A 27,599-nucleotide genomic window follows, 5' to 3' on the forward strand; every position below is an offset into this window, starting at 1 on the left:
GTGAAATAAATCAGTGTGAAGCAGTATAGTTGTTTCAGGAAATGCAAAAAAAGCAATAAACTGGCCGTCTCATTTTATTCTATTTTCAATAGTACTACGACTACAGCGTCGCGCTTATTATTTTCTGATTGCTTATCAATGACAATCACATTAGGGTGTACAAGAACGTTGTAGTAACAGCCAACTTAAAACTGTTCAATTCAAAAAATTCAACCAAACGGCATGTGCTGCTTCTGTCGCCTTGAATCGACTGATCTGTGTGGCTAAATAAATCCAACCCCAGTCTAATAACTGTTTGCTCAAGGTCGCTAAACAATTCTTAATATTGCCACAAATGTAAAGGGTGACAGAAATTCAGAGACATTTTCAGCGAGCAGACCTCCTTCAACATAATTTATGGAAATGAAAAAGTAAACATTGCTCCAGGACACTTCGACAAACACATCTATCTTGGTTTTAACTGAGCAAATACGAAATGCAGTAAGTGCACCAGAAGAGGAAAAGCGAAGTGTTTGCTTGCTGACACACAGACTAACAAAGAAACAGATTGACCAAAAACATATTTATCTGACCTTTATTTGTCAATTTAAAAGTATTACAGATTCTACAATATATTGCACATGTACAGGTAGTATCGAATGATCGTTCATTAAACAGACCACAGGACTGACATCAGCAGAGCTTACAGTGTGAACCACATAATGGAGCGTGACTTTGAAATAATTTAAAAAGATTAATGTAATAAAAGGAAATGGCAAACAGTTATTTTCAGAAGAGGTTGACCAGTTGTAAGAGATCCTTTTCCAAACCGTTAAAACATTAACTATGGCTGAAGCAACGGTGAAACCTGCAGGACTGTTAAAAAACAAAGAACACCATGATAGAATTTCTCCTCAGATTTTACGTCTGGATCTTCCCATTACTTTGCACCAGTGGTCAAGTGGGTACTAAGTTAAGATTTACACTTCAATCAAATAAAACAGGTTGCTCCACAACAGCTGATTCACATGAACAGATTAGTCACCGTTTCAATATTTACACCCAGGAGGCCAAGCCAACAGAACAAAAGCCAACGTTAGCTTGCTTTCATTGTGATAGTTAGACTCAGGAGATTTAGCAATAATATAAAAAATGGGTGACGTACATAAAATCTAACTCTCAAAAACACGTTTAATAATGCCGTTTAGCGAGTAAAAACTATTCATTACAAAAAAGAGCCGAAGTACGAAAGGACCACGTGGCGTTAGCTTAGCTAGGTTAGCATCATCCGATATTTCCCATTCATCCTAGACTGGATGAATATGAATAATTCTAAAACACATAATTCTCCATTTATGCCCTGCTTGAATATAAAAAATATTAATTGCATTTAAGAAAAGTATTGGCAGCTAAGTTTGATTGACATGTGACTTCATTGGCTACAGCTAGGTTAATGAGGTTAATTTTGTTGTTTTATTAGCTCTTGTGAAAAAAACTTCGGATGCAAAGCTTATTGCCCCATTCTTTAAAATGAGACAAAAGTCATCAATACGTTAAAACACCCATTAAATCCAGACCTTAAAGCAGAGGGTGAGGGGTTTCGTTGCAGCCCTGACACCAACAACATATAGAAAAGATAGACTATTACTGCATTGCATTATAGTGTATTTCTATGGCAATTTAAACATAATTAAGGCCCCGTAAGTCTACACCTGATCAGTGAGCGTTTCTAAAAAGAAGCAACACACTTTAATGGAACTCTAACAATCACTTTAAAGGCAGACTTATAAAGTCTCTAAAAACACTTTGTACCTATTTCTTTAAAAATCTAAAAGTGTACTATCCAAATTCATGATTTAGTTTGGTCTTTGAATCCCATTTTCTTGGCAGTTTGACACACACACACACACACACACACACACACACACACACACACACACACACACACACACACACACACACACACACACACACACACACACACACAAAGTGTCAGGCCTTCAAACATATTCTCGGTTCTCATAGTCCTCTTTAATGGCTTTTTTGATGCGGTCGATTTCATCTTCACTCGAACTGTCATGTTTGTCGTCTTTCTTGTCACTGTCCAATGGGGCTGTGTCGGTGCCTTTGTCGTTAGCTGGCCCGGTGCACTGCAGCTCCTCTCGTATCGTGTTCAGCTCCACCAGGCCGTCGTGCAGCTGCGTCGCCACCTCCCTGATTTTGGCGGCAAACTCGGACTTGGCCCCTTTCTTCAGTTCTTTGGAGTCCTTGGCCACGAAGTAGATGTCCATGCCTACAAAGAGTCCAGTGAGCACACCAGTGGCCATACTAGCGATCTGGACCGCTCTCGCCGCGGTGCTTCCCGCCACGTTGGCGATCTGCACCACACGCATGATCTCGTTAGCGCTGATGAGGATGGCCTTCCCTGCCATGGCGCCGTCTTCATAAATGCTCTTGCTGAGCACAGGGAAGTCTCGGTTGTAGGCGTGTTCTTTCATCTTGATCAGGTCAAACCGCTTCATGTTCTCGATTCCCTGCTTGATGAACTTCAGGCACTTGTTGAGGTCGACCATCTTCTCCACATAATCATTCACGATCTTCTCCACTTTCTTGCGGTCCTGGGAGTTGTTGACCTGGTTGGAGATGCCGGCGCCTGCTGATGTCAGACCGCCTGCCGTAGCGACACCCAAACCTACAGCCGTAATAATGAGAGAGACTCCGAAGGTGACCGGGGCCAGAGCGAGGCCGGTGATGGTGGCCACTCCCCCGATGGCGCTGGTGGAGCCGCCGGTGATTTGGGCGATCTTTGTGTTCTTGTTGAACTTGTCCAGGCCGTCTGCGATGCTGTTGAGGTCGATGACGTGCTGCCAGAGGCTCTCAGCCCGCTCCGAGAACAGTTTGTTGAAGACGCGGATTCCCTTCTGCACCTTGTCCGCCGTCACAGCGAACGCCCTGAGACGAGCAATTCAGAATTAGGTCACAGTTTATTTAAAAACTAACCCTAGTGGATCTTCCATTCACATGCTAGTGGCTTTAGTTCCCCAAGTTTGGAGGAGATATCCAGCTCTCAACAACACACAGAATTTGTATAAAAGGTTTTCTGGTGTGTCGAATACATTTTCTTGCTACATTGTTGATGTCAGACAAACATAGAAAGCTTCAGAGTTTTGAGTTTTGGGGTGAAGGTGGGATTGTTTTTGGGAAATTGTATTTTTTGTTATGTTTTTGACCGTGTTTGGAGCAGTGAAAACAAAATGATGTTCTCCATATGTTGGGGTCAGGGAAGACATTTAAGATGTGGATATCTCAAAACTACATCTATCTGCACCAGAAATAAAAACATCAGATCCTTTAAAGATCAAAGACAAGGAAGTGAAATATTATATAAACATGTATCACTTACTTGGCCTCTTGTTTTTCTGTCATGTCATCCTCTTGAGGCGTGTCCTCCCAGGCTGAGGAGGTCAAAGTAAGAAAGAAAAAGTTAACTTATCGTGCAATATTCAATAAAGGACAAAAGTATGTGAACAGCAAAAGATCCAGAGCACATAGAGAGGCGAAGTCCCTCCCTTTCCGGTGACCTCCATGGGACCTTATTTCGGAAAAGTCATGTATTGAAGTCAATGGCGAGAGAAAAGTTATCTTTTGATCCCGTTTGAATTGTGCCACGAATTACACATATGATGTTTGTCAATTTAAAAAGATAATTTTGCAAGTCAAAAAAATAAGAACGTGTCGTAAAACTGTGAAGTTACACTTTTTTTTTGGGAAACCGCTCAAGGAACTACATCTCCCATCTCGCACCACACACCAAGACGGCCGTCACGTTGTCACATTTCACTTCTTTCTTTCAGAACGAGGCGAAAAGTATTAAAAGAGGTGAAAATCACTCCAAGTCTGGGCACGTTGAGAGCTACACACACAAGGGGAGTTAGTCGGTTCCGTGAGAGCCAGCATGCAGGACCGGGATTCTGGGATTTGTAGTCTTTCTAGTTGCGTATTTTTCATAGTCTTATATTTCAACAGTTTTAAGACAAACTGTGACTTTTTTGACTTGGAAATGATTTTTTAAGATTGACAAACATCATATGTATAATTCATGGCACAATTCAAACAGGATCGAAAAATACGTTTTCTCTCGCCATTGACTTCAATACATAACTTTTCCGAAATAAGGTCCCATGGAGGTCCCCGGAAAGGGAGGGACTTCGCCTCTCTATAGTCCCACAAGCATGGGCATTAACCTGCTGCTATAACAGCATCCAGTAGGGTTGCTGTTATAGCAGCAGGTTAATGCCCATGCTTGTGGGTTCAGATTTTGGGACCTGGTTGCAGGGTTAGTTTCTATTCGGCCACAATATAAATTATTAAACACAGAAAACGCTTTTTAACCGACCTTGCTCTGTGTCCCATGGGCATAATGTTAAAATAGATAGTTATTTCTAAAACTGTTGCCAAAAAATTGGAAGAACACTTTTGTCCTAGATATAATGGTTTGATGCGGCGGCTTTCACTTCCTTTATTTGTTACTTACACTCCACGGTGTTCCACCAATCCATAAGGCCCTGGAAATCCTGAAACACACCATTAGATTTATATGAGTTTGCATGTTTACGGTTGCTATTCAAACTGTTGAGATCAGATTTTGCGTCAGAAACCAACCTGTCTGTCTTCAGGCTGTGACGGGTCAATACGCAAGTCTTCCAGCTGGTCGAATAAAGTTCTTTTTTCATTCTGAAAAAACAGAAATATTACTTTTTAAAATGTATATATTAACACCAAGATTTTACATAAAGACAACATGTCAGGGTTTAGTGTGTGGCTGAAGTGTGTGAGTGAGACAGAAAGACTGAGAAACGTAAAGATAATGAATTAATATCGACTTATGAGGAGTCTCATTTCCTTGGTTTCACTTTTCATGCTGTGTGTGCTCAGATAAAGAGGAGGAAGTGATAGTAAAAGGAATTCTAAATGCACAGCTTGCTTTTGCAGAAGTAAAGAATCGCCCATGGAAGCATGGCAGAGAAACAAGTTTGGGCACATGGCAACCTAATCTCATCTCGTCTCCTTCTATACCAGGGAACGGCACACACACTGCGTGGAGGTGGGCGTCATGTCGAGAGTGGAGGGTAGAAAAACAAACACGTTGACTATAATAGTCTCTGTTGGGAGCTAAGTGGACACCCTGGAGACGAACATAAGACAGAGGTTGTTTTCAGGGAGGGGTCGGGTTACTGGAGCAGATCTTTAGTAAACCTGAACCACGATGAGTAAGACTGAAAATTGTCAGTTGGATGGACAAATATACTGACACAGAGGGAGGGAAGAGGTTAAAAAGTGATGTGAGAGCAGACTGAAGGAGACAAAGAAACTAGGAAACGTCAAACAGCTTTATGTGTCATCCAGTTCATTTTCACTACCTCTCCTGCGCCGACAGCGCCGTCCTGAGCGTTCCTCCGAATGCCTTTGCCCTGAAACAAATGAAAACACACCCAAGACACACAGTTACAGCATTTGTTATATCAATATACAGTTTTGCTTTTGAGCAGATATGAATTCCCACGCAGTCCAAACCGCTGCAAAACTATTTCTCAGAAGCAGCGCAAACAGAAGTGAACTTATTGGAGGAATTACAAATAGTTACAGAGCTGAAATAATTAACTCTGGTTAAAATATTAATGATACACTAACAAACCCAATAAGGTCATACTTTTGCGATTTCTTATTACCTATGCTTACTTACGACTCTTCACAACATAACATGGAAAGACTGCACATCTTCAGCTAGCAGCCATTGAGATACACCAACAAAACATTAAATAATTGAGTGGAGATTTGTGTCCGACAACGCTCTCCTCCACCAGCATCAAAATAACCTTTTAGAGAATATATATTAAGAGAATGGTGTTCGTGCTATTTTCATCCATGACAGTAATTTCAAGTTATTTAAATGTTCTTAACGGCTTCAATTGAATTTCTTAGTTAAAGGTGGGCTAGGTAAGAAAGGAGAAACCAGCTCGAGTGCGCTTGAATTTGAAAATATACAGCCGGAAAAAATCTGCCCCTTCCTTACAGAGCCCCGCCTCCAACACACACGAACGCGCACATGACCAATGAGGGCACGAGGTACGTTTGTGCACAGATGGAAGGCTGACAGGCAGGTAGGCCATCCAGTTACTTTAGCCGGCCGAGGCAGATGATTGGTCGTGCTTTTTACAGCGCTACGGCTTCCACAGATGAAATGTTTTTATGTATTTATTGTCAAAGCATTTCATATATTCATTGCTATCGGGATGTTAAGAGCATTCCATGGAATATAACAAAACGTGTTTCTGAAGTGAACTACATACCCCACCTTTAACATCGACCTTTTTTTCTTCTGATAGGTTGTGAATTTGACATTTAACAAACAATGATTAACTCAATTATCATAGAACAACAAGCGCTGTCATACAGAAACACATTGTCTCCACAGTTCAGATGTATACCGATGCACGGACTTAAAGAAGACACAGAGGGATGCAGATGCTGTGACTAAAATGTTGTCCTTAATAATTGAAACTGCTCATACGGCAGCATTGTGCTTCCTTTGTTAGTATTTGTAATGAAGGACTTAGTTAAAATTACATTTCAGTCATTTTGTTCACACAAACATTTATTATGCACGGGTAAGGAAACATGTGAATGATCGTTACCTTGCCACTTGGCATGAAAGGATTGTGTTTCTTCGGTTTCTTGACTTTGGTCTAAAAAGAAAAACAATAGTTTCGGTGTTACCATGAGGAAGATCATCACATTCTGGAATATTCCTTGCACAAGTAAAATGTAACATTTGTTCCTGATAACTATGGTTTTCTTGAAGTATCTTTGTAATTAAAATGTTTTTATCATTTCATATTCCAGCTATTCCTCAAAAAACATGTTTTGGATTTCATGCCATTCAAATTTTTAATTTACATTTTAAGAAATTGTAGTTTTTGTATTTCTACCCCAAGCTTCCATTAGTGGGTAAAAAATGACCCGCATTCATTTCCTATGAGATCCTATAGGAACCTTTGATTCTTATCACCTGTTGCTGTCAGGAATACATTCACTGTAGAACACACAGACAACATCACAAGTGACACCTCTAATAATAATCATAATAATACATTATATTTTTAAAAGGGCTTTTCAAGGACTCAAAATCGCTTTACAATATAAGTGAAGGTTAGGGTGGGGGGTATAGGATTATCAAACTTGATCAACCGGCATGGATTGATGGGGGGTGGGCTATGATGAGTAGACAAGAGGAGAGGAGACGAGTTTTGAAAAGGGACTGGAGTACTGTGAGGGTCTCAGAATAGTGGAGATCTTTGCATCAATATGTTCAAAACATGTTGTTTTTTTAATGTAAAAAAAAAATGTCTAAAATTATAAATAGTGAAAAATTAAAAATAGAATATTTCAAGTGTGAACAAAAATATAATACTAAATATAATACAAGTGATTTTTCTTAACCAAAATGACAAAAAAACACATTATTATTCTAATACGGGTCCTTTTTGACCCACTTATGGAAGAGTGTAGGGTCCAGCCACTCTAAGGGCATCGAAGGGTTAAAAAGCATTTCATTAAAGACATTAATTAAAATACCTCTGTTTTTTCCTTGCCCTCTTCATCTTTCGTTTGCTCTTTGGGTGAAGAATCATCTTCTCCATCGAGCCCTTCATCGTCAGACTGAGCCTGAAGAAACAAAAAAAGTGTGAACTTAAACATGAAATAAATGAGTACAGGGGAAGCAACCGGGTGGCGTATAAACTAATTAAAAAAACATGTTTCAAGTACATCAGCTTTGTGAAAATACATTTGAGGTAAGGGACTCATAGTTTATTGGGTACTACTTTACAATAAGACTACAAGGATTCATAAAGGGTTTATAATTAGGTTATGAATTAGGTTTATAACACTTTATTAATCATTAAGAACCATTTATAAACCAGTTCCAACCGTTTTCATGCATCAACACAGGCTCACTATTTGGCAAGATGACAAATGAAGCTCAGGGCAAGTTCAACCAGGAAGACCGTCTTCACTAACCCATTTACTATTTCTATGTTACTACTTTCTCTCCTCTCAATAAGTGATCGGGGGCGTCACTCCCCAGCTTAACCAATCACTTCGCTCTATTCTCACAAGCCTATCACAGCGCTCCGCTAAACCTTTTAAATCTGCTCTCCCCTCCGACAGCTGTCCTTTCAGGTGACTCGACGCAACCCTCCTCCTCCACCCCTCTTCTCCTCCTGTCCCTCTGAATCCAGGGTCAAGCTAAGCCCCTCCCCTTCAGACCGGACCCAACTATCCATTCACCAGCACCAGTGTCTAGACCCCGGGGGGTTTCATCGGATCGGTTCTCCCCTCCCGGATGATACTCCCGCACAACGAGGCCTAATCGCCAAAACTCCATTACATTCATTTGTGCATTCCAGGCAAAATAAATATGTATTCTCAAATCAAAACCGTCTCTCCTGATCGAAAGCCTTATATTGGCTACCTAGCTTACTTATTCATCAGCCAGCATCCTTGGTATCTGTTGTTCATCGAGTTGATTCCCCCCCCATCCATCTTGATGTTTCTTGGCATCTCTTTATGACCATTAAGTTACGAGTTACTAACATGTATAGTTGCCAAAAGGGAGCCTTGTTGTAAAGTATAAAAACACATTAATGAGTTATTACCATTTCTAATAAGGCTGAGCAGCACAGATACATGTGGGCTCACTATTCGGCAAGCAACCGGTCACAGTCGCCCTGTTTCTCGTGTCTTATAAAAGCTTATTAATGATGTATGAAGTGTTCACAACCTAATTAATAAATGAATTACAAACTATTCGTAAACCCTAGTCTTATTGTAAAGTGGTACCGTGTATTGTGTAGGTTTAAGTTAGTGAAAAACAAGTCCTTATGGCAGAATAGACTTTATATGAAAAGCAAATAAAAAATAAAGACCTTTGCTCCAGCACGCTGCATAAATGGATTATGGCGCCTAGGTTTTTTCACCTTGGCCTGTAAAGAAAAAGCCACAGTGATGTGAAGCAACATGAGAAGCACCCACTGGAAGAACCGCATTTCACCACAGCCTGCAGACCTAATGTGTGCTACGGTTCAAAAAGACCTCTGGAACTAAGGCATGTGTCGGTTTCTTCCTCACACACACACATGTAAGTATATATTTAGTTTACAGTCAATCAAACACAGCATGCAGTCAAGTACTCTGATGTAAACTGATCGTCGAGTCAATATCCCCACGTTTCTTGCCAACTGTATCAGGCTGGGTTTAGGAGACATTAAAACTGTAGGGTTGGGATTACATCGCCTCGTGACTGACGATAACCGCAAGCTAACAATAGCCGGTGCCAGATGTTATTTGCATTGCACAAAAGAAAAGATAAAAAGGAAGCAGGAACTGGAACTTCAAAAAGGCACCTGCAGCAAACACTTTCTGTTGTTTCCCCCTGAATGTAGCAGCAATCTGGAGTTCATTACACATTCTCACAATTACATACGGCACATACTACAGTTTAGGTTTCTGAGCTTAAGGACTAAGGATTAGGAATGAAAACAGTGTGACGATGAAGAGATACACTCACTGCTTTGCTTTCTTCCTCTCCGGCTCCTGCAGATCCATCCATGAGGCCTTCATCGTCTGATTGGCTCTGCCGGAAATTAAACTCATTACATTTGATTTAACTTACAGGAGGTGTCAGCAAAAATATTTGTTTAGTTTGAAAGAGGCTTGTGAAAACGAATACTATTGTTGGCCGCTGACAGCCAAAGTTTAAGACTAGAAATGACATTGTATTGCATCTGTTCGGGGTTAGGGAGGAGTCATGAAACAAATAATTATTTGTTCCCAGTCATGTTTTAACAGTCTATGTTTAGGACACACAAAAACAGTTAGAACTGCCGTTGATTTAAGGGCATGTCCACTGAAGGTTTCAAGTTTTCTCTTCAAACTTTTTCAAATCAAAAATCTTTTTATTTAGTTTCGACAATCAATAAGGAGAAGTAGAAGTGAGAATCTGATCTTTTCAAGTTTCATACAGGACATAACATCTGTCAACCACTGTACACGAGTCTTCAAACGTATTCAAGTTGCATACTGGATTATGATTTGCTCCAAACCGCACACTGGGAACATCAAAGTTGTGTCTTTCTGCTCCCAAACAATATCAATATCTAGTTCTGTGTACATGTCGGTACCTGATGGTTGCTCTTCTGCTTTTGTCTCGCAGCTGTTTTATTCAGTTCCTGAAATGAAACCAAAAAAGTTGACTTCACCACAGGGAGGATACAGCTCAGCACCACACACACACACACACACACACACACACACACACACACACACACACACACACACACACACACACACACACACACACACACACACACACACACACACACACACACACACACACACACACACACACACACACACACACACACACACACACGTGGTCTGTCAGGGTGGAGCTGCAGCAAAGCGCCTGGAGGATCCTTTCACCTCCTCCTCAGCTCAGGGCATTTCATCTCACACTTAGAGTTATATATCTGATGAAGGACTGTCAGTCTGTCGATAGTCGATACACTCGGCCATGGTTTGAGCTTAATGACGTGGTCATTGTGTTGTGACAGGATGAGGAAAGGACTGAGCACTCAGGAGACTCCCATGCGAATACAGAGAAGCCTAAAGCCAAGCAGGTGGGTTGTTACGGCGGAATAACTTCATCTCGCTGAGTTATTATTTATTCCCTGAACACTGAAGCCTTAAATACCTCCTCTGACAATCTGGCAGATCTGGAGATCATGTCCTTGCTGTCCTGTAGAGGACAACATATTTTTTTCAACTCAGAGTGACACACTGTTGTTTCTTTGTAGAGCAAGGAAGGAACTCAAAGCACAATCACCTTCACGCTTGCTGCCTGCTTTACTGGATGGTCTTATTGGTTATCAAACAATGAAAGAAAGTGATTTAACTTGCGTTCTAAGAGATATATGAAATTCAAACTGTGGAAGCAGAAAGAAAGTACTGCACCTGATCGTCCTCATTCCCTTCGTCGTATATGGACGTCCTCTTCATTTCCTGTGGAGAAAGCACGATGTAGCAAACAGGATATCATAACGAACGTTTGCCCTTGGACCAAAAGCCACTGAGTTTACAAACCTCCTTAGAAGGTCTGGGTGGGACCGTTGGAGTGTCACTTCTTTCCTTTCTCTCTCGCTGGATCATGTTGCTTTTGACCTGACAAGGACACACACACACACACACACACACACACGGTCACATACACAGTGTGGGGGAGCAGGAGCACAGGCAGGCAGGATTTAAAGTGAGGTAAGACGATGACGAGGATGTGGTGGAGGTCCGGAGGAGGAGCGTGAGCGCGTGTGTGTGTGTGTGTGTGTGTGTGTGTGTGTGTGTGTGGTCATGCAAACATATGACTGACCGGTTTTGGCTTCTCTTCCCCTGGCTTCTCATTCTCCTGTGCGTCTTCTTCAGTGTTTTTCTAATAAATAAAAAAAGCACATTAAATATGACATATTAAACTGGATCAGCCTAAATCAGATAACTCAAGGACCATACCAGATATGTTTTGTATGTTTAACCCTTTAACTACATACAAGGTACTGATTTTCAGATGTATTTTCTCCACTGTTTCAGGCAGCCATTGGTTTTCTATTTCTGTATTGAATGGAAAGCAAACTGCGGAATTCGTAAACTTGGGACATCAAATCTGTTTTTGCCAAAACTCCAAAGAACTGTTGGTTTTTGGTATTGAAGAAAAGTCAATGGAAAACGCGGTGATTGCCGGAGAAATAATACACCCTGAAATCTATTCAAAACATTTAATAAATTGAAGAATTGGGATTTAAAGTCTTCTGTAGTAAATACGGTTCAACATACAAAATCAGTGGTAAGGTCCATTAAATCCACCATCATTTTCCCGTCAGTGACCCCCCGTCACCTAAAGCCATCAGCATCAGGGCTGTCTCCCTCCACACACCGCACCGTGACCAATCACCACCAGCAGCTGCATAGTTACTTTATGTGTGGAGCGGAATATATTCAGTTTGGACATGACTCCAGCCTGAGAGTGAAGGACATCAACATTAACACTTGGATCAGCATTCAAGATATATATTAGTAACTGTGTATATGTCGATCAATCCATTTCTTAACTTTGAAATGTCCTGCTTTGTGTGATTGCGTCTTAGTTAATTTGAAAGATCTTTGTTATTGTTGTAATTTTCTATTCAATGTTTCTTACTATAAAGTATAAAACATTGTAGGAATTCTTTAAATATTCATCATTAGCTACCAAATGTAATTTTGTAGCTAATTTCTGCATTTATTAAATATAGTATAGCAGCATTAGCATTACTAGCCTTTACAGACAGATGTTCAGAGGCTAACAGCTAACTGAGCTTCTAGTTTTAAATTAGGGCTGCAGTTAATCGTATTTTAATCTCGATTACGATTTTGGCTTGCAACGATTACGAAAACAACGTAATCAAAATGAAACGATTATTATTTTTATTAAAAAATAAATAAAATGTAATTATTAATTTTTTTTAACAATTTTTTTTATGGTTTTCAGTTGAATTCTACTTAAAGTTCAGGGTAATCAACTGTTAAAAACATACTGTTCACATTTTCCTTTCAATAAATAGATGTTTTCAAAGTAAATGGGTTTTTAATAATCGTGATGTCAATTATTGACCAAAATAATTTTATGACTACTGAAAATCCATTTTGAGGATATGAAGTTCATACATGAACACTGAAAACAAAACAGCAACAGAAACACAATGTTTGCCTGGCTTGTGCAAAACAAGTGAGCACAACAAGCTGATTACATATATGTGAAGCTGTTCCCTGTGACATTTACTAAAGGTAAGACATTCTCAACAAGCCCAGGCAAGTCAAGCTACGTTCGACCGTGGGGAGAATGCTACTCGACCAAAGTCTTTCATCCACATACACACACAAGTGGTGGAAGAGCAAGACACTAGACCCTGAAGGCATCAGAGGACTGTGGTCTGTATCTGCACAAATGTGAATCTTCGTCTTGATAAATAACAGCTACATAAAAAGTTGTTGCTTTTCTCCCCCCAATGAGGCAAGTGAACAAAAACAACAAGTTAGAAAAAGTGTCAGTTTCAGTTTGCTAAATAACAGGAACAAGTGAATGTCAGAGCACCTGTTTGTGGCCTGAAGACTTCTCGCTGCTCGCAGGTTCCTCCTCATCTGAGCTCGACTGCTTTTCATTCTGTGGAAACAAGACCAAAGTAGTTATTTTAAGAAAATCCCATGAATGATGAAGACGGTACTCTCAAAGATAAAAGAAAGCACTACTAAAAGATTCCAATCCAAAATGTCCCCACTTTGATTGCAGATCTAAAAGGATTCAGCTTCTCCATGGCCCCAGCAAATGTACTCTGATTATGAAACAAAACACAAAGGTAGAGAAAAATAAAATAAGAACCACATCCAGTGAATTGCTGATAAAAACTTACAAATTAAACATTGAAAATTCTTACAAACCTGTTTGTGACTGGGCTGGCTCTCTTCTTTGTCCAACACCTCCTCACCGTCAGAGCCGGATTCCTTCTCCTGCAGATTGAGCAAGTTTAGTCGATATAATATATAATCAATATAAACAATGATAGTATTAGTGCGATTGTAACCAGCATCACATGGTATGGGGATTAATTGAAATTAAAAACAGACGTATATTATTTTTAAAGGTCCCATGTCATGTTTATCCGGTTATTACCCGTCCCCTTGTGTGTTATGAAGGTTTTTCTGCATGTAAACGGTCTGCAAAGTCAAAACCCTCAAAGTACACCCTAGGGAGTAAAACTCTAACACCTGTCTGTGCTGCCCCAGAACGCCTCATTGGAGATTTCTCTTTTTCCATTGTTTTCTTCCTGGGTACAGTGACGTGCCCATACCCAAATGGACCCATTGGTCCAAATAGACCAATCCGTGGAGCCGTTACGTTAAGTCTTCCTCACACACACACACACTCAATCAATCCTTTCTCAGCTGCAGCTCCGCCGATTTCTCCTCCCTTATTCTTCAATAAAATAATAATGGTTTTATTTCGATTACGTTGTTTTCGTAATCGTTGCAAGCTAAAATCGAGATTAAAATACGATGAATTGCACAGCCCTACTCATATCACTAACTGTGTATTCTGTTAAGTGCAAGTTGATCCGTTACCTTTGAAGGCTTCTCGATGAGACGGTCGCTGCTGGCAGAGAGCTCACTCTCCACGGTCAGATGCTCCTGAACAGAGGGATGAAGCAAACAGTCAGAATGTAGCAACCAGGAGGAAACATTTACTCAAGTGTTTCAAAGTGAAAGATCCACGTGGAACAAAATGACTGCAAAATATTCCCTAAATTGAAGATTTTTTGGATTCAAAAACCTTTTTATTGACAAACTTGACTTTTCTTACCCTAGACTGAGATCTGGCAACTTTCTTTCTGAACACGCCACTGAAGAGTCCTCCTTTCTCCTGAAGGAAGAATAACGCCAACATTCAATACGACGACATGTGTTGTTATTTTTCTTATTTTTCGTCTGCAGTTTTAACAAAGCTCACCTTAGTGTTCTCTGAGAGACTGCCGTTGCTTCCCGAGAGCTCGCTGGCATCAGACAAATCATCCTGAAGGCAAGAAGCACATTAATAAATCTATATTACACCTGTTCTTATGATTGATAGTAACATGGTGCTTCAGCACTACTCTCACCTGAGATGGTGTCCTCTTTCCTAAGGGCTTTGGTGCTTTTTTAAACATCCCACCAAACTTCCCTCCGGTCTCCTGGAGTAAAAAGGTCACATGGAAAAGGTTCAAACGTTGGCCACCGTGAAAACAAGTATTCATCTGGTTTCCCAAAGCTCACCTTAGTGTTGCTGTTCGTAGACAGACTGTCCTTGCTGCCTGACAGCTCGCTGGGGGCAGACAAATCCTCCTGAGAAGAATTATCATTACCAATTATTATTATCTCCAAAGAAGGCACCTTAGCTGTAAATAAGACGAGTGAGATGCTCACCTCAGATTGTGTCCTCGACCCAAAAGGCTTTGGCGATTTTCTAAACATCCCACCGAACATCCCTCCTGCCTCCTGGAGACAGAAGTCACATGGAAATGGTTTACATATGGTCGCCCATAATGCAGTAATTTAGACTCTGATGGATGCAGGTTTACCTCACCTGTTACAGTACAAGACACACACTTTCTTACTTCTATAGAGTTCTACATTCTTCTCAAAGCTCACCTTAGTGTTGCTGTTCACAGACAGACTGTCTTTGCTGCCTGACGGCTCGCTGGGCGCAGACAAATCCTCCTGAACGCAATAAAAACAATGCATTACTGAATATATTCATAACTTGCTTTGCCTTTAACACAGGGCAAATACAACAATGTCAAAGTATCACCTGGGATTCTGTCCTCGCTGCAGGAGGCTTTGGTGGTTTTTTAAACATCCCACTGAACATCCCTCCGCTCTCCTGGAGAAAGAAAAAGTCACACGATAATGGTTTAAAATTCCCCTTTAATGAAGAGATTAAGTATTTTCTGGTTTCTCAAAGCTCACCTTAGTGTTGCTGTTCGCAGACAGATTGTCTTTGCTGCCTGACAGCTCGCTGGATGCAGACAGATCCTCCTGAAGGCAATAAAAACAATGCAGATATATTCATCATTTGCTTTTAATTTAGCACAGGTCCAAATGGGAGTTATGAAATGCCACGCTCTCACCTGTGATTGTGCTGCAGAAGGCTTTGGTGATTTTTTAAACATCCCACTGAACACCCCTCCTGTCTCCTGGAGAAAATAAACCACATGCTAATTACCACACTCGTATATATATTTGTTTTAACCTATGGATCTGGCAGGGATTTAGTTGTTCTAACACTGGGCGCAGTTCTGCCAAATAGCTGATGCATGCAAGTTCAATCTCCCGCTTCCAAACAGCCACAACAACAACAACACACCCTGCTAAAACTCTCCATCATATGAGGTGAGCTCTACACATCTGATGTAGCTTAACTGAGAATACCCATGCATTTGTCGATAGCTAACAATAAGGAAGCTCTAGATTTCAAATCATGTATTTTTGGGGAAATTCTTTGTTTTACTTTTAACATTTATAAGTGTGTTATTTTGGATTTACTGTACATTTGTATTTACGCTGAATATTTTAGGTAATAAGCTCATAATAATTGTTCGAGCTATGATCTGACTTTTTTTTCAATATTTAGTTTGCATTTATTTCAGCCATTTTGAGTTTTTCAAAATGTTTGCATTCAAATCAGGAAATGAAACTCACCTTAGCTGTGGTGTTTTCAGACAGACTGTCGGTACTGGCTGTGAACTCATTGTCCAGAAGATCCTGAAAGACACAAAATGAACAGTCAGTATATGACGGACATGATGAAATATCGCTGTGCGCAGGACGCATGATAGAAGATCTGGTTTCACCTGGGATGGCCTCCGGGCATGGCGTTTCAGGATCCCACCGAACACACCGGATTTTTCCTGAAGAGAAAAAGTCAGAAGATTCCCCATTTTATTTTAATTATTAGTTTTTTTTATTCTGCTATATAATTGTTCTGCTATATAATTGTGCAGCTGTCATCTCTGTCTGATATGTCTTCTTGTGCTTTTGCTAGGGCTGTGCAATTAATCGTATTTTAATCTCGATTACGATTTTGGCTTGCAACGATTACGAAAACAACGTAATTTAAATAAAACGATTATTATTTTTATAAAAAAAAAAAAAAAAAAAAGTAATTATTATTTTTCTAATTATATTTTTTTACTGGTTTTTCAGTTGAATTATACTTAAAGTTCAGGGTAATCTACTGTTAAAATCATATTGTTCACATTTTTAAAAAAAATAATGTTTTCAAAGTAAATGGATAATCGTTTTTTAATAATCGTGATATCAATTATTGACTAAAATAATCGTGATTAGGATTTTTTTCCTAATCGCACAGCCCTAGCTTTTGTATTAAAATAAATTGGCTGTTGAGACTGACCTTAGCCGTGGTGTTTTCTGACAGGCTGTCGTCAATGGCTGCAAACTTGTCTTCCAAAAGATCCTGAAACACACAAGATTACAATGAAACAACACCATTTTATATGTTGAGCCTTTAGCTGATAGGTGTATTTATCCACTGTGCGCAGGGTGTGGAACAGAAGATTGTGTTTCACCTGTGAGGGCCTGCGGACATGTCCTGGTTTAGGAGACCTTTTCAGTTTCCCACCAAACACACCTGATTTCTCCTGAAGAGAAACGTGCAGCAAAAGGTTTGGTTTTACAAACTAAAAAAGGAGAACATTCTGGGTGTGGATACCAGAAACATGACGGAGCGGAGAGGAAACTCACCTTTGATGGCTTGTTGTCTGTTAAGCTGTCACTGCTGACGGACAGTTCAGGGTTTTGTACCGACAGGGAGACCTGGAGAAAATGGAAAATAATTTCACAAATAATTTTACAACGAACATATTAATAATTGTGTCAACATTTATCACCAAAAAAAGCCTAGTGGCGATATATTTGTGTCGCTTTTGACCAACAGTCTAAACTTTATATTTAATATAAAGTGATATTAACAGAGAAAAACTGAAAAAAAAAAAAAAAATTTAATTGCTTTCACAATAACTAATTAAACCTTATTTTTTGTAATCTTTGTCAAATTGTTATATCAACCCAGTGTTAGTTAAATAAGTAATAATATAAACAGCACAGTGCGTTCAATGAGGAGTCAACCAACCTGTGGCTGTTCCTCTTTGGCAGCCTTGTTGGTCTTCTTAAACATCCCTTTAAATACACCTCCTTTCTCCTGAAATGTGAAGGATTGTGCTTAAAAATAAATCACTTATTTGTAAAAACACAATTATATTTACTCAAAACTGAAATAAGGTTTGAAAATAAAAACGATACATAACAGGAAGGAACGGACCTTGGTGCTGCCGTCAGTCAGACTCTCGTCGCTCTTGGAAAGCTCACTGCTGACTGATAAACTGTCCTGTAAAGCAGCATGGAAACTATGTGAGATGATGCAGAATCAAATAGTGTGAATCCATAATAACAGTTGGTTTATTTCTGAATTTCACGACCTAATTGTATTGCTTTTATAGTTAGATTAGGTACATGTGATTTAAATAAAGTGAGTTAATACTACTTCATCACCTGTGCTTTGAGAGATGGTTCTGATGACTTGAGGGATTTCTTAAACCTCCCACCGAATAACGCCACTTTTTCCTTCATGAGGAGGGAATAAAGGTAGAAAATGTGACTTCAAAAACATATGTATGCATGTAAAACATTCTGAACGGTTAAAAAAGCGTATGTCTGCTATGGTTTTAGTAAGTATGAGTGAGTAACAGAATCATTAACTGATATTTGAGAGTCAGTAGGATGAATCTGTCTCTCTTTAACTGGCTGTATTAACCCATTTACATCTCACAGTCCAGCTTCACGTCCAGTTTTCAAGTCTGGCCTTGAAGCTGGTTTCATGTCTGCACTTGAAAAGCTTAATGACAGTAAATAAAGGGTGATTGTTATGTTTCCTGCTCTGGGAAAACTTCTCATATCAGATGTTCCTGTTTAACAATCACATAAAAAAAGCAAACATGACAACATTAACACATTCAAACAAAGGACTTAAAGTTAGAGATCTGGATTCAAGCTTTAAAGTCTTTACATTTATATTGACTGAACAGTGTAGGACCATAGACACATACCCCTTTATATACATGACAGTATTATTGAGTGCTCAGGACTCTTTCTCAAGGTTAACTTGGCTACAAGTAAAAGTACTGCATTTAAAATATTGCATAGCACCAGTAGTCATTATGTAAACTGGATCATACCAGAATAATGTCAATTATATTATTGGATTACTCAGTAAGTGATGTGTAAACACAGGCTATGTTTCAGCTGGAAAAGGTTGGGCTAATATTAGCTACTTGCTTGTTCCACAACAACATGTCAGAATATGCTGTACAATATTGTATGATTGATCTGAATCTGCAACTAGTAAAAGTACAATATAGGCTTCCAATTTGTAGTGGAGTAGAGATATTAAGTGGCATCACATGGAAAAAGTAGAGACTAAAGTAGGCTAGATGTCACACCAAACTAAGAGTATAAATGTAGCATTAGCCTACATTCCCACACGGCTGTTTACACAGCCTACTCATGGACTGCACTGCGTGGACAGTTTCAGTCACACAGATAGAGGTCAGGTCGATAAAATCAACTAAAACATGGCTGTTGACTCTCACAACTAATATAACAACTCAGCAAAACGTAAAAGACAAAAGTTATCAAGCTAAAGCACTACATTAAAAACAAAACATCAAACGTGACTCACAACTACGCCTCCTCCCCCTTCACACTCCAGGTCGAGGTTATCGTATCGATCCTGTCAAACAGCAGAGACATGTCCAACGGTTATTCAAACCTAGCGTCACATTAACGGACATTTTCAACAGTTTGCCGGGAGAAACTTGACAGAAAGACGGACTTTAACCGCTTTTAAAAGAAGAGTTTAAACGTTAACTCACCATTGAAGCTGCTCCAACTCTGCCTTTGCTTTCCCGGTGGTTTATCGATGTTGGTATTGATTTAAATGATTCAGTCCTCGGCCACAGTTAGCTGGTGCTGCCCGTCCCCGCGTTCGGCTGTTTTCACTCAGCCGCTTTCCTCCTTCCGCAGGGAAGATAACAATAAAAAATAAAGAGGCTGGAGATCACAGACTTCCCTCTGATCCTTGTGACTTGTGTTTTCATAAAGCAGACATTGCTGGAACTGGCAGATCCAGTTTTACCTGTCTTGCCTTTCAGGTGAGGGCGTGTCTGTCTCACCTGGGAATGTGTAATCAGCCTGATGCTGCGTTCAGGTGCTGCTCGGAAAATTATATTTCCGACTTCCCCAAGGCTAATGAAAATGTCACGCGTGTTGGAATAAATATGTATTTAAAAATAACCTACATTTAAGCAGTGTTTCAATAAGCATTTCCATGTTATGCTATATACATTACTTCTAGCTTTCAATGTTTCAGAGGCTAATATAATAGAGGCTAGTATTTTGTACTAACTAAAATACAATAAATAAACACCCACTTTCTTAGTTAGCCTACTTTGTATAAAATACGTGATATGCCAACATGATATGACGCATGACTGCACTACAAAACACAGTATTTTAGACAGAGCTGGGAGAAGTACTCAGATCTTGTACTTGAGCAAAAATAGAAGCACCAGAGTAGAGGAATACTCTGTTACAAATCAAAGTCCTGGGTTCAAAATGTTACTCGAGTAAAAGTACAATAGTATAAGAAAGTAAAAATAGTCATTCTGAAGATTGGTCTATTTCAGAATAATATATATGATATGTTGTATAATTATTGATGCATTAAAGTGTTATCAAAGCTGATAAAGGTGCAGCTAGTTTTAATGACTTTGTATACTGCAGTCTGATTTAAGTATTGATTATATTTCACATTATTAATCTAAATCGGTAAAGTAACTAAAGGTATTAAATAAATGTAGTGGAGTAGAAGTACAAAGTAGCATAACATGGAAATACTCAAGTAAAGTACAAGTACAACATTTTACAAAGAAGTAAAGTACTTGAAATGTTTAAGTACAAAAGTATTGCACCAACATAAAACAAAACTTAAATAAAATATACTGCCAAATGTGTATGCGATAAATAGTATCCCATTAAGCTTCAAATTTGTATTAATTAAATGGCAAAAACATACATATTCAGTGTGCAGCAGTGGGAAAAGCTTTATTTACTTAACATGTTTTATTGCACTAAATGTGACCCATCGTCAATAAAGCAGTAGCAATTGAGTGCAGATAACAGAGCTGTAAAAGCATTATCTGACAAGCTGTGTTTACATGTCTGCCATCGATGTCTCGGCTGAACTCGGTCCCTTGCAGAGTGCAGAGTTTTGGTTTCATCTCCTTTTACATTCCACGATTTACACACAGTCTGACAATAACATGTGTGTCACCACAACTTTTTTGTTTAATAGAACAACTCTGTAAATCGTTTTTAACCCATAAAACAAAAACAACAACAAACTGTCAATTTGTACATTCAATTTATCATCAAGGAAAATATATTTTTCATTTTTCTGTGTTTCATATCCCACATTCCTATTTTTAAATAAACAAACAATCCCACATTCCTATTTTCAACAATAATGAATGGAACTTTCACAAAATGATACCTGACAAATACCTTTAAGGCTTTTTTCTTTTTGCTACATATGCAAGCTTTCCCCCCCTATATAATTTAAAGGCACATGTTAACATATCTTTGCAACTATTACATAGATGCAGATCCCTGTACAGTATGTGATATAAATGACCCTATAGCCTATAGGATAAATAAAGTATTCCAATAATGATTTAACCTTTATATATTGCACAATCAACTTCATCAAAGCAAAAAAGTAGGCAAAACATTCCCAAACAATCGTTGGTTAGTGCTCTAGCGTGGCAGTAGTTTTCTTAAATGCAGCATATGACATATATCTTGATTATTATTCCTTCCACGAGAGGAAGTAGAGTTTTCCCTGTCCGTCACCACAAACCATTTCAGTGGGTTTCTCAGGGTTCAACTCCAAGTGCAGGACCGGACCTCCACACACAAACATACCCACCTAGAGGGAGAGAGAGAACGGCAGCAGAATGTTAATATTTATTTGAAGACAGTTTAAAATAATCTAAGTAAAAAATGTTACCATTTTATGTAGATTTAAGACTTTTTATTTGTATTTGGATGTTTTATTATAACTGTAGACAAAGGCCGGCTTGCTGTATTATTTTTTTTATATTATTTTATTCTCTTTAGATATTTATATAGTAATTCTTTCAAATGTATGTTTGTTTACTTTTACTATGCTTATTTTTATGCAGCCACACCTTTAATATTTAAACACCAGATGTATTGTAATTGAAAACCTCCTGAGCAAACAATCAGATTCTGATTCAGTCTTTGTGCTGAAGCTTCATATTTAACACACGAATGTGAGAGTGGTATCAATCCTCTCGTCCAGATATTCTCCTCAGTGTGAACTATCTTGTTTCCATAATTGTCAAACTGTTCTTTAACCCTCCGACGTACCTGTTTCTTGGTGTTTCTGTCCCACAGCTTCACCGTCCGGTCGTAGGAGGCTGAGATGATGCTGCAGTCAGTGAGTTTCAACACACTGATCCTGTCGCTGTGGGCCTGGAGATAAAACATCCACATTAACAACAATACAAAGGGACGTCACCGCCAATAATGTCTGATGTTTGCTTTATTTCCTGGCCTGATTGTGCTTTTTCCAAACAACACATCGTCTGGTTATTGGCAATCATGCTTTTTTATTCTTGTAGTTAACTAAGATTTAAATGAGGGGTAATGTCATCAATGCGTCTTCCCCTTTCAATGCTGTACCATACAATAAAGGCACTCTCTGGCCCAAAAAACATCTTAAAACATACAAAAAATAAGGGCAGTTTATAGTTGAAGTAGTGAGGAATCTTTGAATACAAATCTTAATCTACAATTCTGATAAGATTTTAACAAACTATTGATTAAAAATGCCAAGAGAATTGATGTTTGTAGTTTTGCAATTGTAGGGATGTGTGGCCTTTCTATGTTGTTTTTAATGGTACATTAAATACGTTTGGGGTTTTGAATTAATGTTTGATTAAACAAGACTCTGTAGTTGCCATTTCGGGCTCAAGGAATTTGTGATTGGCAATCTTTTTCACTATTTTGATCACTAATCAAACGATGTTGCAGTCATTGTTGAAAGTAGTTGAAATAGCTCACTGAAAACTAGATGTACAAATACTGTAACTATCATTTCTTTAATAAAGCGAATGGTGTGTTTCTTTGTGTGCTACAGAGTTGATGAGCTCTTACAGGTTTTCTGCTGCTCCATGAGGAACCCTCTGAAGTCTGGTTGAACCACATGTTGCCTTTTATGTCCCCACACACGACCAAATCTGAAAACATATAGAGCACATCATATAAACTGACACATTTAAAATCTTGCCAGTACAAATATAAAATAGAAAGATGCTTGATGTAAAAGTAGGAGTGAGTGTGTCAGCGGCAGCGGAAACAGTATTTAAAGTAGATGTTAGTACCTTTGTCCAAAGTTCCAGCCGTGATCTGGCACCCCTTCTTCTCCTCTTCATCTGTGAATAGATCCATGGTGCCTAAAGACGGGCAAAACGAATACTGGGGGCCCATGGCGAACTGAGGAAAGAGAGGACATCAATCAATATGTTCTATGAATGAAACATGTGGTACTCAGAGATTGGCACACATATATCAAAAAAGTATATTTTTACTGAATCAGAAACTTGGTCATTAAATGTATCAAAATAAAATACACAATACAGCCACAAGAAAATGTATTTAAAAAACACAAGTAATTAAAAATAGAGAAATGTGGAAATGTTTGACTGTCTGTAACTATACCCTATAAAGAAACCAAGATAAAATAAAAGTTGGAATAAACTTTGGGGCATTTAGTTGACTCAATATGGGTCTGAGTGTGTTTACATATTTACATAATCACACATTAAATTGAACAAAGAACAGTGAGGCCACGTTGATAATTACATTTCTAAGATCTGAGTGTGATACAAAACATAGAAGCAATGGAAAAGCAACCCCCGTCCCCTCAATGCTAACAACCACCTAAACAAAGCTTTGAGTAAACCCTGACTCTGCAGTCCAGGGACACAAAGAGACTCGCTGGTTCACAGTGAGCACGTTACTGGAGCCGTCATGTGATGCAGCCACAAAGTGTGATCAGACTTATTGTATTTTCTGCAGTTAAAACCTGGGGGTGAAACACGAGTGTTATTTGAGAATAAAATCAAATATTATATCATGTATTTAAAATACACTCCCAATCCATCAAAGTATTTTGATTTGATTTTGCTTTTTTGATTTGATATACTTTATTAATCCCCGTGGGGAAATTGTTTCTCTGCATTTGACCTAGTCAGTGTGCTGCCATTTTTGAACGGCGCCCGGGGAGCAGTTAGGGAACGGTGCTTTGCTCAGGGTAGCACTTGGTCTTGCCGGGACTTGAACTGGTGACCTTCCAGTTGCCAAGCCAATCAGACTTCGCCATTACCGCCCCCCCAACACATGTAACAAATTGCACAGCAAATTTAAATAACTATCCAACCGATAAGTAATTAATACATTTCGGTTTTATCTGAAATCAAACAATTTCCTAATTTGGTATCAATAAATTGTATATAAACTAATCCGATTTAATTTAATCTAAATATTTTTTATTGAACTACTAGCTTTTTTTTCCTTTTTTTTTTAAATGATTGCCAGTTAATATTTTTAAATTGACAATACTTTATACTTAACAAATACATCTTAGGGCCACACAAACCATTTCCTTAGCCTCATTATGATATGGTGTGAAGTGCAATTTAAATATCAGTAGTGCGAAACTCACAAAGAACCCGACTTGGATTCCTCCGTCCTGCTCGCCCACCAGCCACATGCTTTTCTCATCGTTACGGGTCATCCCCAAAAACCGGACTGAGTTTTCTAAACTGTAAAAAGGGAAAAAAACACATGAAGAGCTTTAGGTCTGTTTTTATTATTTGGGAATTGAGAAAATGAAAAAACCTCCGTGTCAAATAAACAAAAAACAACAGCACCGTATCTGACTAACTGAGCTGACGTGTGGGGGGAGAGAAACTCCCTCCTGATTTACACTTGGGATTTTAGCCTTTGCAGACCATTTACATGCACACAAACCTATAACACACAACAAAATATAAATGGAAATAATGATGAAGATTTTCAGTAAGAGGTTTCTCTTAAAAAACCCTAAACAACCTGGACAAATTAAAATGGTAAATATTGTCCAGTCTGTAGTGTTACCGAGAGATTTTGTGTTTCCACAAATCACTCCCGGACTTTGTGACGTCAAATATTGATCCAATCTCCGACACACCGATCAGGATGGTGCAGTAGTGGAGACGGACCACCAGGTCTTTCACTGTGTGTGTGGTGACCTTCAGCAGGCTGCAGAGAAACACAGCAGGACTGGTTAGTGCAAAGAACCAAACTCCAAACACCTCACCTGAGTTATTTGTAAGTCTCTATGGAATTAATTCATTTAGGTTAATTTTAGTAACTTATTCACACTTTCATCTACTGTTTTTTTCCACTTCTATTCTGCTGTATCTACACAGACAACACAAAACATATATGGAATAAATCTTTCAAAATTGCATGAAGCCAAACTAAATTAGGTTCGGTCAGTGATTTAAAAAAGAAATTCAGATCAAATAAGCACACAGGATTTAGGTTTGATGAAATGCTCTCAAAACTACATAGGTATACAAAGCCTATCAAGGTATACAAATACTACTTTTTTATGCAAGCATAGAATATCTTTTTCAATATCAAGATATTTGGTAAAAAATATTGGCATATTTAATTTTCAAAATACGTTTAACACCTATATTTTTGTACACTTCTTTGGGGAATTTGTTAATAAATTCGGATTAAAATAAGTTTAAACATGTTCCCTGTATAGTAGGACTGTTCTTATGTGTGTTACCTTGCAGTGCTGTGCTGTTGGTTCCACACCAGCTTCCACACGTCTACAACTGGCGTTAAGTAGCTGACAGCAAACTGTCCGTCAGGCATGAAGCAGATCGCTTTGATGGGGCTGTCTGAAGCCTGATGCACGCAGACAGACACACAGTGTGATTAGCACAGGCACACAAACAAACAGGCGGCCAGCTTACATCCTTTGTTCTTGTGTACGTGTTCACCTGCTTGTGGCCGACCACGGTGTTGTGCTGCCATACTTCCAGAAAACCGGACTCATAACCAGCAAAAATCAAATCCCCTCTCTGAGAGAAGCACACGGCGGAGACTGGACCTCGCTGACAGGGAGGACTCTCTGGAGACACATGTTTGGGAGTTCCAAAATGAAGGTCAAACACACACACTCAATATATTCATTCCCACAGAGATCTCTTCGCTCTTTTTGGCCACATTACGCTTTTGGAGGTTTTCCTGTAGTGTGTTATATAGGTTTAGCGCTCCAACATATTGGACGTGATAGGCGCGAGACATCTCTAAGACGACCAATCACAACAGAGCCGGGAAGCTAACCAATCAGAGCAGACTGGGCTCTGGTTTCAGACAGAGGGTGAAAAGAAGTTGTTGCAGTTTTTTAAACATTAAAGCATGGAAACATGCATTGCCCCCCCTAGTGGCTGAAATATGTTACAGCATTACTACATCTTCTAAAACTGTTCCAATACAAATATTTCGTATATCAATATTTTAATTGATGTAATAAAATGATTGTTACAATACAAATCTGAATAATATCATGTTTTGTTTGAAATAATTTCATTTTTGAGCAGTCGCATGGTGTGACGTGTGTGTGTGTGATGTGTGTGTGACGTATGAGGTTAAGGGCACAAGTTCCCTCATTTTTTCTTTGCATACAAGTGATTCAGCTATTGTATTACAATAATTAGCAGTAATGGATATGCAGCGATTTTTAAAACGTCCAATTTCTGGGATGTTTAAGGCGTCTACTTCTGCACTAAGTAGGACACTGGTTAATAATATTGTAGCGTGTTCAAGTAACCAAGGGATATAGTAGTTATCAAATAAGTATACGATGATAAGTTTTACAGTTATGTAATGCTGTTGTTGGGGGGAGAGACCGCCCCTCCCATATGAGTGTGTGCGTACGGCGGGCATGAGACGTGCATGACGGGACGAGTTGTGTTCGTATGTGGAAAAGTCATACTCAGTGCGGTGAGCGCTGGCTTTATTGCTACTGTATCCGTAGCACCCGACGCAATAGTTGGAACTGTGTACTGACGTCAGTAAAAAAAGGTTTTCCCCCCCCAAGCGCAAATGTCAAACTCCGCCTATGGAAACATGTCACAGTATTTATAAATGAGCTTGATATGTGATCTTTAACTTGAAAAACTTTGGAAGATTTTTTTAAAAGACACAATAAAAAGTCACGCTGATCTGATCTAGTATTACCTGCTGTCCACTTCCAGCATCTCAATGAGCAGTCTTCGGAAACAGTGAGGAATTCTGGGTGACCTTCTTTGGGAACAACTCCACATATCGCCCCGCTGTGACCCTGGAAGGTGCTGATGTGCTCCACCTGTAACAAAGACACACCATGTGAGAGAGGACACACAAACAACACACAGTATTCACCCTTTCATTATGCTCACAACAGGAAGAAACGTCCCTCTTGCTCTAAATCGAAAATAAACCCAAGAACATGTTTGAAAAAAACTATTAGCATGAACAGGACAAACATTACATTTAATAATATGAGAGAAATGTTTGATTTAAAACCCACTTCCCCATTCCTTTTGACTGACCTGTAGTGGTTTCCATAGCTGCACTGTGCCATCATCAGACGCAGTCAAAACAGTCATTTCTTCTGGGTTGATTTCTTTGTTCTCGTCTTAAAAACAAAGCAGGTATTAAAAGAAATATCTCAAAAT

At 39.0% G+C, this 27,599-nt stretch overlaps 2 protein-coding genes across 3 annotated transcripts in view; both read right to left on the reverse strand.

The window, feature by feature from the left end:
• Positions 1-558: 558 nt before the first annotated feature.
• LOC117462175 (nucleolar and coiled-body phosphoprotein 1-like) lies at positions 559-19,893 on the reverse strand. 2 transcript variants are annotated; one of them, XM_034104265.2, is made up of 38 exons: positions 19,605-19,893; positions 19,412-19,462; positions 18,226-18,297; positions 17,996-18,061; positions 17,807-17,875; positions 17,419-17,490; positions 17,244-17,315; positions 17,069-17,131; positions 16,509-16,565; positions 16,357-16,419; positions 15,786-15,851; positions 15,625-15,693; positions 15,467-15,538; positions 15,307-15,375; positions 15,082-15,153; positions 14,932-15,000; positions 14,778-14,849; positions 14,630-14,692; positions 14,483-14,542; positions 14,245-14,310; positions 13,564-13,632; positions 13,404-13,457; positions 13,220-13,288; positions 12,062-12,106; positions 11,465-11,524; positions 11,182-11,259; positions 11,053-11,100; positions 10,793-10,837; positions 10,221-10,268; positions 9,608-9,673; positions 8,967-9,023; positions 7,615-7,704; positions 6,675-6,725; positions 5,400-5,450; positions 4,642-4,713; positions 4,514-4,553; positions 3,383-3,434; positions 559-2,931 (listed from the first exon to the last, which is right to left on the reverse strand). In XM_034104265.2, exons 1-38 carry the CDS (start codon positions 19,605-19,607, stop codon positions 1,980-1,982), a joined length of 3,213 nt encoding a protein of 1,070 aa, XP_033960156.1. In that variant the 5' UTR covers positions 19,608-19,893; the 3' UTR covers positions 559-1,979. The 2 variants fall into 2 exon arrangements, with proteins under 2 accessions (XP_033960156.1, XP_033960157.1); XM_034104266.2 differs by lacking the exon at positions 10,793-10,837 and having other exon boundaries at positions 19,605-19,892.
• Positions 19,894-20,816: 923 nt separating this feature from the next.
• The window catches only part of tep1 (telomerase-associated protein 1), a 36,749-nt gene continuing 29,966 nt past the window's right edge, over positions 20,817-27,599 (reverse strand). Inside the window, exons 47-56 of the mRNA XM_034104321.2 lie at positions 27,474-27,559; positions 27,121-27,247; positions 25,878-26,008; positions 25,661-25,782; positions 24,976-25,119; positions 24,542-24,641; positions 23,199-23,310; positions 22,972-23,054; positions 22,183-22,287; positions 20,817-21,718 (exon numbers count right to left, since the gene is read on the reverse strand). Of these exons, the coding sequence (XP_033960212.1) occupies positions 21,599-21,718; positions 22,183-22,287; positions 22,972-23,054; positions 23,199-23,310; positions 24,542-24,641; positions 24,976-25,119; positions 25,661-25,782; positions 25,878-26,008; positions 27,121-27,247; positions 27,474-27,559 (1,130 nt within the window). The 3' untranslated portion in view covers positions 20,817-21,598. The remainder of the gene's footprint in view (positions 21,719-22,182; positions 22,288-22,971; positions 23,055-23,198; positions 23,311-24,541; positions 24,642-24,975; positions 25,120-25,660; positions 25,783-25,877; positions 26,009-27,120; positions 27,248-27,473; positions 27,560-27,599) is intronic.

This window comes from Pseudochaenichthys georgianus, chromosome 17 (genome assembly GCF_902827115.2).
Source record: "Pseudochaenichthys georgianus chromosome 17, fPseGeo1.2, whole genome shotgun sequence".
Classification (NCBI taxonomy): domain Eukaryota; kingdom Metazoa; phylum Chordata; class Actinopteri; order Perciformes; family Channichthyidae; genus Pseudochaenichthys; species Pseudochaenichthys georgianus.